Source organism: Hemitrygon akajei, chromosome 1 (assembly GCF_048418815.1).
Source record: "Hemitrygon akajei chromosome 1, sHemAka1.3, whole genome shotgun sequence".
NCBI lineage: Eukaryota > Metazoa > Chordata > Chondrichthyes > Myliobatiformes > Dasyatidae > Hemitrygon > Hemitrygon akajei.
The window spans coordinates 101,174,193-101,191,234 of record NC_133124.1 but is presented as its reverse complement, the minus strand read 5'-3'; the positions used below and the strand labels follow the sequence as shown (position 1 = coordinate 101,191,234).

The window sequence follows — 17,042 nt, the reverse complement described above, 5'->3', positions numbered from 1 at the left end:
TGGAAACATGTCATTCATTTTTAGATTCAAAACAATTCCACCTGGAGGATTGACTTTTGAGAATCACTATCAAACCTAAAAGAATGATTTGAATGAGATCCCATAATATTATTAAATTCAATAGTCTGCAGAACTAGTTTCTTCTCTCTCCCTACTTTTAGTATTGTTCTCATTGGTCTTCATGAATGGCCTCAGAAGTACACAAGTATGCTTACTAGACAAGTACATTTGAGTGATTTTTGAGACCTGTGGAAAAAAAACTAACTTAAGGACATCTGTGTAAATGGAATGCTTTCATTACCCGAAGACAGCCTGTACTATTTTGTTCACCTGGAAGTCCAAAACTAATAGATATAATTTTGAAATAAGCTCAAGATTTCTATATTAAAGAGAGCATTAGCATTAGAACTTCTCTTCAAAAGAATAGGTTTTGTGCACTTTGGTTCAAATAGATACGACAATGGCTTTCTGTAAACTTAAGTTTTGCAGCAAGGAAAGCTTCCCTTAGTTCAAACTATTTGTCTAAATGCAATACTTTTTGTGTGAAGTCAGTAATACTGTCTGTTACCTTTAGCAGAGTAGTTTTTGTTGGATCAAGCTTAGTATTACAGTCAACCTGAAAACAAAGCATTTCAACATTTAGCACTTATAAAATGAACAGTATTACAAGCATGCAGGAAAGCGAGCTTGATATTTAAAAAGGAAAGATATTTAAAAGTATTTTGTCCAATCTCAAGAGATGAAAATAACAGCACTGAAAAATGAACACAGAGGGATTACACTATTTTGCTAAGTAGGATATATCCAGAGGGGCCCAGCTAAAATGAAGTCAGTCTTTAACCTCTGGGTTAAAGCTACAGGAATAGATTGGGGAAGGAAAAAAATTTAAAGTGATGTGAAGGGCAACTTTTGCCACAAAGATGGTGGTGGGTATATGCAACAAATCCCCAGAGGAAAAGGTAGAGACTGATAGAAAACATCTAAAAGACTATTGGACAAGTGGCATGGAACTAAAAGTTTAAAGGGATATGAGCGGAACAGATGCAAATGGACAAGCCCAGATAGGCAACTTAGTCAACATGGACAAGTCAAAGGATCCATCCTTGTGGAGCACAACTGACTCTTGAGCATGCAGATGTCTCTTTACTCAACTCAATTCACAATCACATACTTAACTGGGACCTCCTTGGCCCATTGGACTATTGAAATGAGCAACCCAGAGATTGGGGGGGGGGGGGGGGGGGTTTAGTGAGTGCCAATACAGTATTGGGTCAAATCTACTTCCCTCCATGGGAGACGTTCTTGGCCTCTAGATTAAGTGAACAAAATTACTTCCACTGTGTTTGGTGAACCAATGTTTGATATTTAACACATGGCTCAAGACATGACTGGTGGAGAGAAAAAAACCCTGCATGCTTTCAGCTCTTTAAAATTGCAAATGTATGTTTATTCATTCTCTTACAAGATATTTAAGGCAGAACGTGATTGTTTCCTGATTAGTCAGGGAAGGAATCAATGATATGGTGAGAAGGCAAGTATATGGGGTTGAGTGGAATCTGGGAGCAGACTTGATGGGCTGAACGGCCCAATTCTGCTCCGATGACTTATGGTCTTATATTGGGGTCTATCTGGCCCATTGAGTCTCTGTCAGCTTCACAATCTGTCATCTGTTAGTCTCAGAGCGATCTCAGTTCCCCATTACTCATTAATTCCAGATTCTTTAAACAAACAGTATGATAGAAAACCAAAATGTGCGGGGGAAACCCAGACAGTCCTAAGCAGATTGCATAAAACCACATAAAGTTCAGGATCAATCCTGGGGTTCTGGAACAATAAAATAGTAACAGATAAGTGCTGCACCACTAAACCTATTCATTATATGGCCACAGAATTCCAAGATTCCCAAGCATGAATTTTAATATAATGCACATTTCGACAATCATTTTAATCTCTAAGAATACCACAATATTTGAGCCACTGTATTTAAATGATCTAATGAGTAAGAAGTTAATAAGACTATTTAAATTAAAGTGGTTCACAATTCTGGATAGTCCTTTAAATATAACTTGAATGAAGTATGAATGTACTCCATTTTGTTTCTTAATTAAATACAGGCAGAATACAAACATACCACAGCATCTACTGCAGGTGAACTGTCTCCAACCACCAATAATGTGGGACATCTACAAGATAAATTGTTAATTATTTCACTGAGACCAATAAATGCCAAGATCATCATTTCACTATTATTTGACGTCTTAAAGAATACCAACAAAAATCCTGATTAAACTCTAAAACCTGTGTCCTGAAATTTAACTGCATATTACTGATTTCCTCACACTGCTTCACCAATCCCCAAACAGACCACAACATGACAGCAATATTTTTTCAGTGCTGATGTGCCAAGAGACTGCAGGTGCTAAAATTTGAAGCAACAAACAATGCTCTGGAGGAACTCAGCTGGACATGCAGCATCTGTGGGAGGAAAGAAAGTGACGGCATTTCAGGTTGAAACCCTACATCATGGTGATGCCGAATTTTCTCATTGTTATTCTCATCTTAATGGAGAAAACATAAGCCACAATTCACCCATGTTCTTCTTATACATTTTCCACATCAGACCCATGGGATGACATTACTGTGTAATGCTCCTTTTAGGGCATTGTTGGGGAAATCCTAAACCCCCACTGGACTTGGACATATAGGCTTTTCTAATTTTAGCAATAGAATGGGATGTTCACCACTAAGTCAACTAGCAGCCTTAAGCATCCCCTAACCACTTCCAATAGAGTGGACTTCTAAATGACAGTTATTTTGGTCATAGCATGAAAAGCAGGATACAGAAATATCTAGCTGGATCCCATGTTCATTTCTACCACTGACAATCCCAAATATCCAACACTATTATAAATCAAAACATACATAAACTTTCATCCAGAATTTTTTTAAGCTTAGCACGAGATGTTATAAATTGACTTCAACTTACTTTAAAGTAGTTCTTTGATGATGCTGTCCAGGAAGAGGTCGTCCAATTTCCAAGTCTCTTCGACTGCAGAAAAACAAACTGAGTTAATTATAGAGCATTTGGTGGAACATTTGATGGTTTATCCCACAAACCACCCCCCCGTCACACACAAAGACCACCAAAAATACGTGTAGGTTTCTTCCCACTGAGTAGTAAACAGACTTTACCTGCTTTATTATTTCTAGAATCACAGAATCCATTCAACCACAAACTGCATTTTCCAATGTCTGGCTTTAACTGGTACTTATCACTCACAATTTTAGCTCTATTTCTGTTATGACTAATGTAATTCTTTACAAATAGTTTGTGCTCTGGACTCTTCAAGAGGCTAACAAAGTTAATATAAATAATAGTTTCAGACAATTCACAGACCTTGGGAGAAAAAGTAGGGCAGAACAAGACATCATCAGGAAGAGGAAGCATACAATGTCTAGAGTTGGCGATGATCACAAAGCTCTAAGTCAGTCAGTTTCTTCAATGAGTGTGACTTTTGACCTGCCTCTGCCCTCCCACCCCCACCGGCTCCCCATGCAGGTGCTGCTCCATATTCCAGCATCTTCAGTCTGGTGTCGTGTTCTTTACGTCATTCTTGTATTTGAAACAACTGCAAATATGACACCTACACCTTAGTTTAGGTATAGACAACTATTCAACATGACAGCTAATCACTATCAGTGAATGTTGTTTACATTTGAAAAATAAGATGAAATGGAAATGGCTCAGATGAGGGTCAGGAGAACATGTCTCCAGGTCCTCAAATTCCATGAAGAGACACTGCTGACCATTACTGTAACGTCTGTAACCAAAACCATGAAATCATTCGAAAAGCATCAAGCCATAAAAATGCTAGAAATCTGAATTTATAACAAAACTGCTGGAAATACTAGTGGGTCAAGCAGCAGCTGTGGAGAGAAAAAAACAGCTGAACTGCTAGGTCCATGACCTATGATTAAAACTAGGAAAAGTTGTAAGCGTTTTGAATTACAGAGGTGGATGGGTGGCGGGAACAAGCAATATACTGTGGGTGGCCTGCCACAATCCAAAGACCTACCGGTTGGTAGGTTAGTGGGTTGTTGTAAATTGCCCCATGATTAGGCTAGGATTAAACTGGGGCATTGCTGGGCAGTGTGACTCAAAGGGCCTACTTCACACTGCATCTCAATAAATAAATAAAATCTGTAATAGCATGAGGATCAAGAGAAACAGCGTCAATCTTGGTTGTTAAAGAGTGGTGAAGGTTTTCTCAATTACAGGTAATCTCTCAAGAAGAGACAACAGATCAAAGGAGACAAAGCAACATTAGAACTGAGAGAAAACACGGCAGGTACTGCAAATATGAAATGACACTACTATGAACATTCTGTATATTAAACAACTGCTGAGGAAAGAGAGTAAATTTAGTTGATAACCTTTTATCAGATCAGAACTGGGCAGCTCTGAACTAGAAAGGTTGGTTTTTCTGAAACTGTATAGATTATTTCAAGCCCTGCATGTCTTAATGTAAGAGATTACTGTTCTGACCACATGCTGCACTTTGATGGAAAACAAACAGCAAAAGACAGGGATCAGACAGGGAGTGGGATGGAGAACTAAAATGGCAGGAAACTGGAAAGTTGGGATCACCTTTACTGCAGAGCAGTTACTCAGCGAACATTCGATCTTTTTTCAAATAAATATGAAAAAAGGATCACATAATGGACATAAAAATTTGGAACATGGATGAACCTGAAGTGAATAACATGAAGTGCTGCAAGCTGCTCTACCATTTAATAATATGACTGACCTAACTGTAGCCTCAAGTCCACATTGTCTTTTCTCAGTCACCTTTCACCCTAATGCTTAAAGTAGTTACTCTTGCCTTAGAAGTATTTAATCACTCTTCCACTGCTCTTTCAACTAAAGTTCCAAAAGTTTGCACTTCTCAGAAGTTTAGCCTCATCTAAAGTAAATAGGTTCTGGAATCCCACAAGAACAAAAACATTCTACCCCATTCTCCCATCCAACCTATCAAGACCAGCACTACCCCAGAAGATCTTGTACATTTCACTGAGCGCCAAATTAAATATAAACGTGAAGCAGCATCTCACATGGAAAGACTATGTAGCATATTCTTTTACAGGATGTGGGCATCACCAGCTAAGCTAGCATTTATCGCGCATCCCTAGTTGCCCTTGTGAAGATGGTTAAAGTGAAGCTGCCTTCTTGAACTGCTGTAGTCCCCGAGGTGTAGGTACACCCACTATGCTGTTAGGAGGGAATTCCATGATTTTGACCGAGTGACAATGAAGGAATGGCAATATATTTGCAAGTCAGGATGGTGAGCGACTTGGACGGAGACTTGGATAGTGAGTGACAAAGGGGTGGTGTTCCCAGGTACCTACTGGCTCTTGTCCTTCTTGATGGTAGTGGTCATGGGTCTGGAAGGTGCTGCCTAAGGAATTTTGGTGTGGGATGTGGCTACTTGTATGGTAAGATGAGCGTGTGTTGCTTTCTTTGCAGCTGCAGGTGTTCAGAAATCCTGACCTAGCTGGACCCCTTCTGTGGCCTCTCACCTTTCCTACACTTATTCACTGCTATTTGCTTCAGTGACATTTACTGCAAAAACCTCTAACAACCTTACTGATTCTAACCTACAGCTCTCAGCTCCAAAAGATCAATATTGATATTGTCATCAAATCTGCTGACTAGGGTGCTGCTACTGTTTGGCAAACTGATCTCTGTAACTCACTTCACAAACATACAGCAACCAGTTTGTAAGAAACTGTTACAAGAGAGAAGAGCAGCTAACAAAATTAGTGGAGTTAACTTGAGGCAAATGAAATAAAAGATGAACAAACTTTCCTGCAACTGCACAGTTAACCTTAAACTGGTGCAGTGAAACCCTCTGACCACTCTACACACTGTTGTGTCTTGAATTCCTATCCGACCTCAAGTCTTGCAAGGCTCCGAATAAGAGCACAATCCTGAAGCAAGCTATTTAAATCATCTGAGTGTGGCAAATGGAAGCCTAGCTTGGGAAGTCTGAAATCTCTTTGAGACAAGTTGAGCAGGACTCTTCCACTAAATGTCAGCAACATATCCAACCCTTTAAATTAAGCTGCCTTGGAAACATCTTAAGTAAATGTTGTATTTCATGCGTGAACAGCTCCAATCATTGACAAACTCAGAGCCAAAGGTTGGACATGACATGAATCATGACATATTTGGGCATGCTAAACACTGGGGGAGGGTGCAGGGAGTGTAAAACAGAAATCTTTTGCAGCATAAATCTATAGAACATTAACCACCAGTGTAAACTCTCAGAAATGTGCACAATGGTACTTAATACACTAATGATGCTGTTTTATGTACAATGCTACATTTTCAGATGTTGCTGAGACATATTTCAATTCACATTTTATTTTATCTTTGTAGCCAAGAAATATGAAATCTTGCAGAATTGCAACAAGACCACTGACCCCAAAACATTATCAGTTTCTTTCACCATAGAAGCTCTAATTTCCTTGTTCTTAGACAGTACCCACGGTCCTGCACAATCTGGCAATCAGGAATACATTTCCTGGATGTCATCTTCAAATCCCATTAAAATTCTGTAGGTTTCTACAAGACCCTATCAATCTTCCACGCTCTAATGAATAAGCCTACTGATTAATACAATCTTTGTTCAGTCCTTTTATCCCAGGAATCAGTTAAGTGAATGCCTTCCAATGCACGACCATCCTTCTTCAGTTAAAGGAAATCAGCACTTGCACACAATACTCATGCAGCAAGACATCCTGCTCCTTACTCAAATTCTCGTTACAACAACCAGCATAAAATTTATCTTCTTAACCTCAGTTTTGCTGCTCCTATCTTTCCCAATCTATTGTCATTCTAATAATAAGATATCACTCTGAAGGAGGTGGCTTTGGAGATTGTGGAGGCATTGGAAATGATCTTCCAGGAATCAACAGACTCTGGCATGGTTTCCGGAGGACTGGAAGGTCGCAAATGTAGTTCCGCTGTTTAAGCAAGGAAAGCAGCAAAAAGAAAATTACAGACCTATTAGTCTGACATCGGTAGTTGTAAAGTTATTGGAGTCAATCCTCAAGGACGAGGTTATGAAATATCTTGAGGTGCAAGACAAGATAGGCCCAAGCCAGCATGGTTTCATGAAGGGAAGATCCTGCCTCACCAACCTATTGGAATTTTTTGAGGTAATCTCAAATAAGATTGACAAGGGAGAGACTGTGGATGTTGTGTATTTGGATTTTCGAAAGGCCTTCAATAAGGTGCCGCTTAAGAGGCTGCTTAATAAGATGAAAGCCCGTGGAATTACAGGAAAGATATTGGAATGGGTAGAACATTGGCTGATAGGCACAAGGCAAAGGGTGGGAATAAAGGGACCCTATTCTGGTTGGTTGCCCGTTACTAGTGGTGTTCCGCAAGGGTCGGTGTTGGGGCTGCTACTTTTAACACTGTATATCGATGATTTAGATTATGGATTAAATGGTTTTGTGGCTAAGTTTGCGGATGACACCAACATAGGTGGAGGAGCAGGAAGTGTTGAAGAAACGGAAAGGTTGCAAAGAGACTTGGTCAGTTTGGGAGAGTGGGCAAAGAAATGGCAGATACAATGTTGAGAAATGTACGGTTGTACATTTTGGAAGAAATTATCAGGCAGATTATTATTCAGATGGGGAGAAAATTCAAAAATTGAAAGTGCAAAGGGACTTGGGGGTCCTTGTGCAGTATCCCCTAAAGGTTAACCACCAGGTTGGATCGGCAGTAAGGAAAGCGAATGCTATGTTGGCATTTATTTCAAGAGGAATAGTGTATAAGAGTAAGGAGGTGTTGATGAGGCACTGGTGAGACCTCATTTGGGATACTGTGCGCAGTTTTGGGGCCCCTATCTTAGAAGGGATGTACTGATGGAGAGAGTACAGAGAAGATTTACAAAGATGATTCCTGGAATGCAGGGGCTAACATATGAGGAGCGTTTGTCAGCTCTTGGACTGTATTCATTAGAGTATAGAAGAATGAGAGGGGATCTCATAGAAACATTTTGAATGTTGAAAGGGTTGGACAGAATAGATGTGGAAAGGCCGTTTCCCTTGGTGGGTGAGTCCAGGACAAGAAGCCACAGTCTTAGAATTAGAGGGTACCCATTTAAAAGAGATGAGGAGAAATATTTTTAGCCCGAGGCTCGTGGATTTATGGAATTCGTTGTCACATATAGCTGTGGAGGCCCGGTCATTGAGGGTGTTTAAGGTGGAGATTGATAGGTATCTAATTAGTCAGGGTATCAAGGGATATGGGGAAAAAGCTGGAAATTGGAACTAGATGGGAGAATAGTTTAGCTCATGGTGGAATGGTGGAGCAGACTCAATGGGCCAAATGGCCTACTTCTGCTCCTTTGTCTTCTGTTCTTGTGAATAATTTGCCTTCCTGTGGATAACCTCATATTTATCCACATTATACTCTATCTGCCGGGCATCTGGCCAAAACGTCAAGCTGAAGCTTCTCTGCATCCTCTTCAGGTACACCTTTCCACTCAGCTTTGATGCCATCCACAAACCCTTGGGATATTACACTTAACAATTTGCTCCTGAAAACCACTAACATGAGCAGTGGACCAAGCATTGATCCTAGTGGTGATATTCCAAGCTGTCTTCAAGCTAGATTATTTACTTGTATTTTGTTTCCTGTCATCCAACCAGCTGTCTATCCATAAACCAGTATCTTGCCTTCAATCCCATTTGTTTTAATTTTGCATGCCATTCTTACACTGAATGTAAAAGCTTTTTGGACGTCAAAATACATCATATTTACTGGTTCTCCCTGAGCAATTCTGTTGGTTACAGCCCAAAAAAAATTAGGCTTGTCAAACATGTTTTCCTTTGACAAGTCCTTGTCAACTGTCTGACCCTATCACTCTTCCCTATGTACTGTACTATTACATCTTTTATAACTGACTAGCATTTTCTGCACCACAGATGTCACATTAATCAATCTATAATTCCGTTTTCCCTAATTTTTCCTTTGATGAATTGCCCTGTAATTGATTGAAACGATCCAAAACAAACATAATTATTTAAAGAGTAATGTAAAGAGAGATCCAGTGTTACTTTACCTGTTGTATGAGTCAACAAAAAGCTGCAGATTGTGTTGATTAAGCCCAGCAGAGATGTGATTACGGTATGTCTGGATCAATTCAGGATTAGAATTTATTTCATCCTAAAGTTGGATTACATACATGTTTGTTGTTAGACAAATGCAAACTATAATCATAATGGTCCTAATCACTGATAATGTTATTACTTTGCACATAAGCTAGAAAGAGAGAGGAGTGGTCACAAAGGTTTAAGAATTCACAAATGAGAAAATAAATTTGGACAAATATTTGCTGTCAGCAGCAAACATGGTTGCTGTGCAGCCATATCTGATAAAAAAAATTCCATTTAGCTTTGGTGATACTCTCAATGGGGAAAATGTATGGCGAATTCCCTGGCTTGACTGTACTATGACAAAAAGTCATTCCCCTTGGAGGAGAAAAACTGATCGCTGGACATGGTTCTTCATCTTAAATCACTGAATCAAAGCGATTTTGAATTCGTCAAATAATTCAAAATGCTCAAGAGGTTGGATGCAGGCAATAAAGTATGAAGCATAAGATTCACTCAACCATTATGGTCCATCCAAATTTAAATAGGGAAAAGGCAACTTTGACACTGGAGAAATGCTGACAACAGATTTCTGGTGTGCATGGTCACATGGTTAGCTGATGTTAGTTACATTGAGCAATAGCACTGAATGTTCAGATCACTACAGTGATACAAGTTGTCATCAGTACAATCAAATCTGGATTTTAAAAAAAGCTGAATTCCAGAGGGAAGGACGGAGTGTTCTTCAACTTTAAGAGAGGGCATTTTACCAAGTATGGCATTCAAAAAAATTGATAAAACAGAGGCTGAAATGGAGGTTGAAGTCATATCTTGCAAAAACAAAGTCAGTTATGGTTGTCGAGAGAGGACATAAATGATATTGACTGAAGGGGCCTACTTTAGTGTTATACAATACTGTGAAATAAATCCTCTAATCCAAAGACATCACTGCAGGAATTCTGGTGTAATGCCCTCAGCCAAACAATATTCAGCTGTTACAATGATCTTCCCTTCATCAGAGTCAGAAGAGGAGATAGTTAAAAAGCAATCACCCATATTCAATTGCACTCACTAGACCTCAAAGAAAGCAAGCAAGCATTCTAGTACACAGCTAGACAGGCAGCACTCAGGCAGGACTGATAAGTGGCAATACATGCCACAAATATCCCAAGAAGTGATTATCTCCAGTGAATGGAAGTCTAGTCATCTGCCTTTGGTATTCAATAGAATTACTATCCATTGATAATATCACAGGGGTTAACACTGACAAGATACTAAAGAGCATGGTCACAGAAATAAAGGACAAGCACAGGGCAAGTTTTATTTTGTACACAGAACAGTAGGTCCTGAAACTTAATGCAGGGGAAGTGACAAAAGCAGATATGACAGCAACATTTAGGAGGCAGACAGACAACCACACAAATGGGTAGGAAATAGAGGGATAGAGACCTTGTGCAGGCAGACTGGATTTGTTAAATTAGCATCATAAGTACAGACAATGTATCATTTTCCAGTTGTTTGAGGGAAAGGCCTCAGAGTTATCATTATGTTCTAAGGTGGGACCCATCAGCCAAGGGACTAAAGTTATTGTATCTGCTAGGATATAATAACTGTATAATAATATAATATATATATATATATAATATAAGATATAATAATAGTATCTGCTAGTTCAAAACTGCTCTCAGGGACCCAGATCACCAGTTAACAGAAAGATACCTGCCTCTCCATTACTGTCAATTTTAAAACTGTTGCACTGCACACTTCGAGGCACAAAGTATTTTTATAAAAACTTCGGAGCAAAGTTACTAACATTGCAATTGTACTTTGATCAATGCAAGGACTTGCTCTGGAGCACAACTACTCTGGCTGGACTGGCTGCTAGTAACTTGATTACACTTTTCATGAATGGAAATCAAGCTGGCATTTGTAGCTGATGTCATTAGTCATGTCATTCTGATTTCTTACAGAAGCTTCTGAAAAGGTGCTTCATTTGAACATTCTTCTACTAGTTCACTCAAGTTCTCCACTGAATGTGTCAGTCAAGCTAGAGATTTGCTCAAAACCACTGGGCCTTCTACTTTCATAAAAATTGTAGCACACAGAGGGTCTGGCACTGTAGCTTTATTAGGTTGGCACATCAGTTTAGGTATGCCAAGGCAATTAATGGCAAACCGATTGGCAGAACAATGATCACATTACTGTTGATGAAGAGCAAAATGATGGATGGTGCTGGTACACAAATGTTCTCACCTGCAGTATTTGACACAAGCACCAGTAACAGTGAACAAACTGAAGGCAATATTCACAAGAACTGCTGCAGTCATTTCTGCTAAATCCATTAGACAGTCTAGTATGCAACAAATATATTGATGAGATCATTAATAACTTCATGTGCAGGGTCAGTTATATCCTTCAGTAAATGGCTAATACACCCAACTAATATCTGCAGGATATCCAAAGAAAATAAGGATTCCCACCAGAGGATTTAAATTATGTTAACTTCCACTCTACCTAAAGGAGAATACCTTGATGCAAATGAAATGTGAATATTGAACTTACCTTACTGAAGAGATGACTGATCAAAACATCTGTCAAATTAGAGGTCCAGCCAGTCAACTAGGAGAAAATTGAAATTAAAATCAAGAAGAACTGAATTCTCAACTTTACACCTATTACTTTTCCCTCTGAAAACCAACCACTCACTAAGATGTTTTGCAACACCCTATAGCAATCATAAAACAATACACACGAGGAAGGCAATAGTAAGGGAATAAAGAGCAAATTCTTGAAGTTATTAAAACCAAATCTTATAAGGCTTGATAAACAGTGACACAGATTTTTAAAAGCTCATCTATATGGCCTAAAACATTCAAAGTTCAAATTTGTTATCAAGGTTTCTTTTCATCCTTCAGTGTCAAGATGACACTGGTGATACATGACAATGTTAAGAGGGCAACTCACTAAACTACTAGATATACTTCTGAACTATGATCATTACAAAATACAGCATACATGTCACCTAATTTGCTATTTTTTCATTTCTCAGCACCACACTTCAGAAAATTATCAAGTCTTGGAGACAAAATGATTTACCATGGCAAATATGGGAGTTTTCAGTCATCCAGGGAATTTCCATAGAATTAGACAGTTAAATATACCTACTGTAAACTGGCAACATGATCCACTACAAAGTACACCTACATCAGACTGGGCAGATCGCTGCCTTGCTGTTTGATCCTTTCACCAATGCATAATTAATTTTGTTGTTTTACACACAGAAAATTAGATCACTGTCCTTCCAGTGGTCCCATCTTATTTATACATGTTAAAAATATTGGATCTGTGTAGATTAGAATGCCATTTTTTAAAAATTACTCAAAACATGATCGATTGCTTTGCTACTGAACACTGTTGTCATCTTCTGGCTTTGCATGTAATTTTTTTGAAGAAAAAAATACTATTTTAAGGAGACACATAGAAGAAACAAACAGCAAGGAACAAATATGGTACTTGAGGAGCATAAGAAATCCAAAAAAAAACACTTGAAATCAGGAAGGCTACAAAGGATGAGCAGCCAAGGTGAATGAGAATCCCAAAGGCTTTTACAGATGCATTAAAAGCATAAGGATAGTGTGACAGAACATTGGCAATGCTAATTCAACTAACTTTGCCTCTTTGCCCAGTTAGTCACTCTTCCTCATTCTGCCCTTGGTCTAGTTTCCCCAGTAGTGCACACAATTTGCCTTCCCGTTCTGCAGTTCTTGGGAGTTCACTATTTACACACCTACCAATAGCTATCTCAACTAATCAAAACAATCCCTTCAGTTAAGGTGCTCTACTGATTTGCAACTCAAAAATAAGGATTCTAGACACAGGCATTCCAAACAGTTTTTATTTTCACTCACACTGTTAACCCCCGAAGGACAGTTTGGGGTGTCCTGAAATAATGCCTGGGTTAGTGGGACAGGCAACACTACTGGTGGGGAGGCATTATTCTTTTATATTCATTGGAGCATGTGAACACTGATCCATGGGTTTAACTAAGGCATTTGTTGTGTAATAAAACTGTAGGATGTTAGATTCGCCTAAATCTGCATCTGAATTAATTATTATGATCTGGTCATGTGATTCCCCCCCCCACCCCCCACCACCCCAACAACACCAGAACAGCAGTAGAACTTCCTGTCCGTTCTAGGCCAGGTGGAGGCAGATTTAAACGCTTAATCGGGCTTTATGAGAGGTGTAGGAGGTTGGATTTAATGGTTAATAGTTAAATTAGAAACTTAAAGAGTGTGTCGTGGAGAAAGCCTCTGTATATTGGTATGTACATGTTTGTTTTCATTTGTCTATTTGTAAATACATTTTTCTTCACAACTTTTGGTCAGATTTTGTATTTTTTTCACCTGGCACCAAATAAAACCCCTTGCACTAATACGCTGTTGTGGCTTACCATCTTTTTTTTCCCAACTGGTGACCCTATTCAGGCATGCTTACCCATACCTGATAGCAAGGTATGATAGATAGTAAGGCACAAGATTGGTCCACTAGAAGATTAGAGCAGTCATCTATGTATGGAGCCTAAAGATATGGGGGAGAACTTAAATGGAATTTTTCTATCTGTATTTACTCGGGAGACAGACACAGCATCTATAGAAGTGGGGCAAAGTAGCAGTGAGGTCATGGACCATATAGATATTAGAGGTGTTGTTTGCTGTTTTGAGGAAAATTAGGGTGGATAATTCCTGGAGCTTGACAAGATGTTCCCTCAGACCTTAAGGCTAGTGCAGAAATTGCAGGTACCCTAGCAGAGATATTTAAAATATCCTTAACCATGTGTGAAGTGTCAGAATATTGGAAAATAGCTAATATTGTTCCATGTTTAAGAAAAGCTCTAGGAATAAGCCAGAAAATTATCAATTATAGAGCCTGACATCAGGTAGTGAGAAAGTTATTGGAAGGTATTCTGAGGGACCAGATATACAAGTATTTGGATAGGTAGAGACTGATAAGGGATAATCAACATGGCTTTGTGCATGATAGGTCTTGTCTTACCAATCTTAAGAGTTTTTCCAAGGACATTATCAAGAGGATGAAGGCAAGACAGTGGATGTTGTTTACATGGACTTTAGCAAGGCTTTTGAGAGGGTCTTGCTTGGAAGGAACGTCAACAAGGTTCAGTCACTTGGCATTCAAGATGAGATAGTATATTTGATTAGACATTGATTTCACAAGAGAAGCCAGAGAGTAGCAGTAGATGGTTGCCTGTCTGACTGAAGGCCTGTGGCTAGTGATGTGCCACAGGGATCAGATCAGTGTTGGGTCTGTTGTAGTTCGTCATCTATATTAACAAGCTAGAAGATAATGTGGTAAACTGGATTTGTAAATTTGCACCAAGTTTAGAGGTGTAGTGGACAACGTGGAAGACTATCAAAGCTTGCAAGGGGGATCTGGAGCAGCTGGAACATGGGCTGAAAAAAAATGGCAGATAGAATTTAATACAGACAAATGTAAGGTGTTGCACTTTGGAAATAAAAACAAGGGTATGATTTACTTGCATGGTTTGTGGTAGGGCACTGAAGAATGCAGTAGAATAGAGGTATCTGTGAATGCAGATCCATAATTCTTTGAAAGTGGTGTCACAGGTAGTTAGTGTTGTAAAGAAAGCTTTTGGCACATTGGCCTTTTAAGTCAAAGTACTGAATACAATAGTTGGGATGTTATGAAGTTGTAAAAAAAAAAGTTGGCGAGGCCTAATTTGGAGTACAGAGTGCAATTTCTGTCACCTAACTACAGGAATGATATCAGTAAGATTGGAAGAGTGCAGAGAAAATTTCCAGAGATGTTGCAGGACTCTAGGAACTGAGTTATAGGGAAAAGATGAATAGGTTAGTACGTTATTTCTTAGAGCATAGAAGAATGAGGGGAAACTTGATAGAAGAATACAAAATTATAAGGGGTATAACTAGGGTAAATACAAGCAGGCTTTTCCCACTGAGGTTGGGTAAGACTAGAACAATATGTCATGGGTTAAGAATAAAAGGTGAAATGGTTAAAACCATAAGACATAGGAGCAGAGTTAGCCATTTGGCCCATCGAGTTTGCTTCGCCATTCAATCATGGCTAATCCTTTTTTACTCCTCCTCAACCCCATTTACTGGCCTTTTCCCCATAATCTTTGATGCCATGTCCAATCAAGAACCCATCAGTCTCTGCCTTACATACACCCAATGACCCGGCCTACACAGATGCATGTGGTAACAAATTCCACAAATACACCACCCTCTAGCTAAAATTTCTCTGAATCTGTTTTGAATGGAAGCCCTCTATCTTGAGGCTCTGCCCTCTTATCATAGACTCTCCAACCATGGGAAACATCCTTTCCACATCTACTCTGTCTAGTCCTTTAAACATTCGAAAGGTCTCAATGAGATGCCCCTCATCCTTCTAAATTCCAGCCAGTAGTGACCCAGAGCCATCGGACATTCCTTCTATAATAACCCTTTCATTCCTGGAATCATCCTTGCGAACCTCCTCTAGACCCTCTCCAATGCCAGCACATCTCTTCTAAGATGAGGAGCCCAAAACTGTTCACAATACTCAAGGTGAGGCCTCACCAGTGCCTTATAAAGCCTTAGCATCACATTCCTGCACTTGTATTCTAGACCTCTTGAAATGAATACTATATTCCATTTGCCTTCCTGACCACAAACTCAACCTGCAAGTTAACCTTCAGGGTGCACAAGGACTCCCAAGTCCCTTTGCATCTCAGAATTTTGGATTTTGTCCTCGTTTAGAAAATAGTCCGCACATTTACAGTCGGCCCTCCTTATCCGTGAGTTCTGCATGCGCGAATTCAACCAACCGTGAATTGAGAAAACCTGGAAGTGCTCTTCCAGCACTTGTTGTTCGAGCATTGTTTAAGGCTAGTAAGGGATGGCTAGCTGGCTGGCTATGTAAAGCTACAGCCTCAAAAATGTAAAGATCACGGGAGAATCGGCATCGGCTAATGCTGAGGCCGCAGCAGTTTTCCCAGAGGAGCTGCAATTCTGAAGTCCAGACGTTCAATGCTTGAAGATCCTCAGCCCTCAACTTCCACATTTCCTGACTTTAGTATCATTGAGCCTCCTCCAAAGCGTCCTTATTCCCTAAACAAGACAGTGTAACAACTACCGTACAGGTATTACAAGTTTTACTCGTTGTTTGATCATTGTTCGCTTCGCGTCTCGTTCGTTCGCTGCTTGTGTTGAGAGCGAGAGGAACAAGTAGTTATTTTTTCTTGTCAATATTCCCTAAACATTACAGTATAACAGCTATTTACATAGGATTAGGTATTATAAGTAATCTAGAGATGATTTATAGTATACATGAGGATGTACGTAGATTATATGCAAATACTACGCCATTTTATATAAGGGATTTGAGCATCTGCGTTTTTTGGTATCCGCGGGAGGTCCCAGAACCAATCCCTCGTGGATAAGGAGGCCAACTGTATTTCTACTACCAAAGTGCATGACTGTGCATTTTCCAACATTATATTTCAGTTGCCACTTTCTTGTCCATTCTCCTAAGCCCTTCTGCATCCTACCTGTTTCCTCAACACTACCTGCCCCTCCACCAATCATATCATCTGCAAACTTGGCGACAAAGCTATCTGTCTCAAAATCAGCATAAATAGAAGTGATCCCAATACTGACCCCTGCGGAATACCAATAACCAATTTAAGCCAACCAGACAAGGATCCTTTTATTCCCACTCGCTGCCTCCTTCTAATCAGCCAATGATCTAACCATCTTAGTAACTTTCCTGTAATACCATGGGTTCTTAACTTGGTAAGCAGCCTCATGTCGGCACCTTGTCAAAAGCTTTCTGAA

At 39.5% G+C, this 17,042-nt stretch overlaps 1 protein-coding gene across 2 annotated transcripts in view; it reads right to left on the bottom strand.

Moving 5' to 3' along the window:
• LOC140729104 (protein NDRG1-like) overlaps nucleotides 1-17,042 on the bottom strand; it is a 76,337-nt gene that overhangs the window by 4,523 nt on the left and 54,772 nt on the right. For both annotated transcript variants that reach the window (XM_073048507.1, XM_073048517.1), the window contains 5 exons: nucleotides 11,731-11,787; nucleotides 9,138-9,241; nucleotides 2,987-3,049; nucleotides 2,132-2,183; nucleotides 569-616 (listed from right to left, as the gene is read on the bottom strand). In XM_073048507.1, coding sequence (XP_072904608.1) covers nucleotides 569-616; nucleotides 2,132-2,183; nucleotides 2,987-3,049; nucleotides 9,138-9,241; nucleotides 11,731-11,787 — 324 coding nt within the window. The remainder of the gene's footprint in view (nucleotides 1-568; nucleotides 617-2,131; nucleotides 2,184-2,986; nucleotides 3,050-9,137; nucleotides 9,242-11,730; nucleotides 11,788-17,042) is intronic.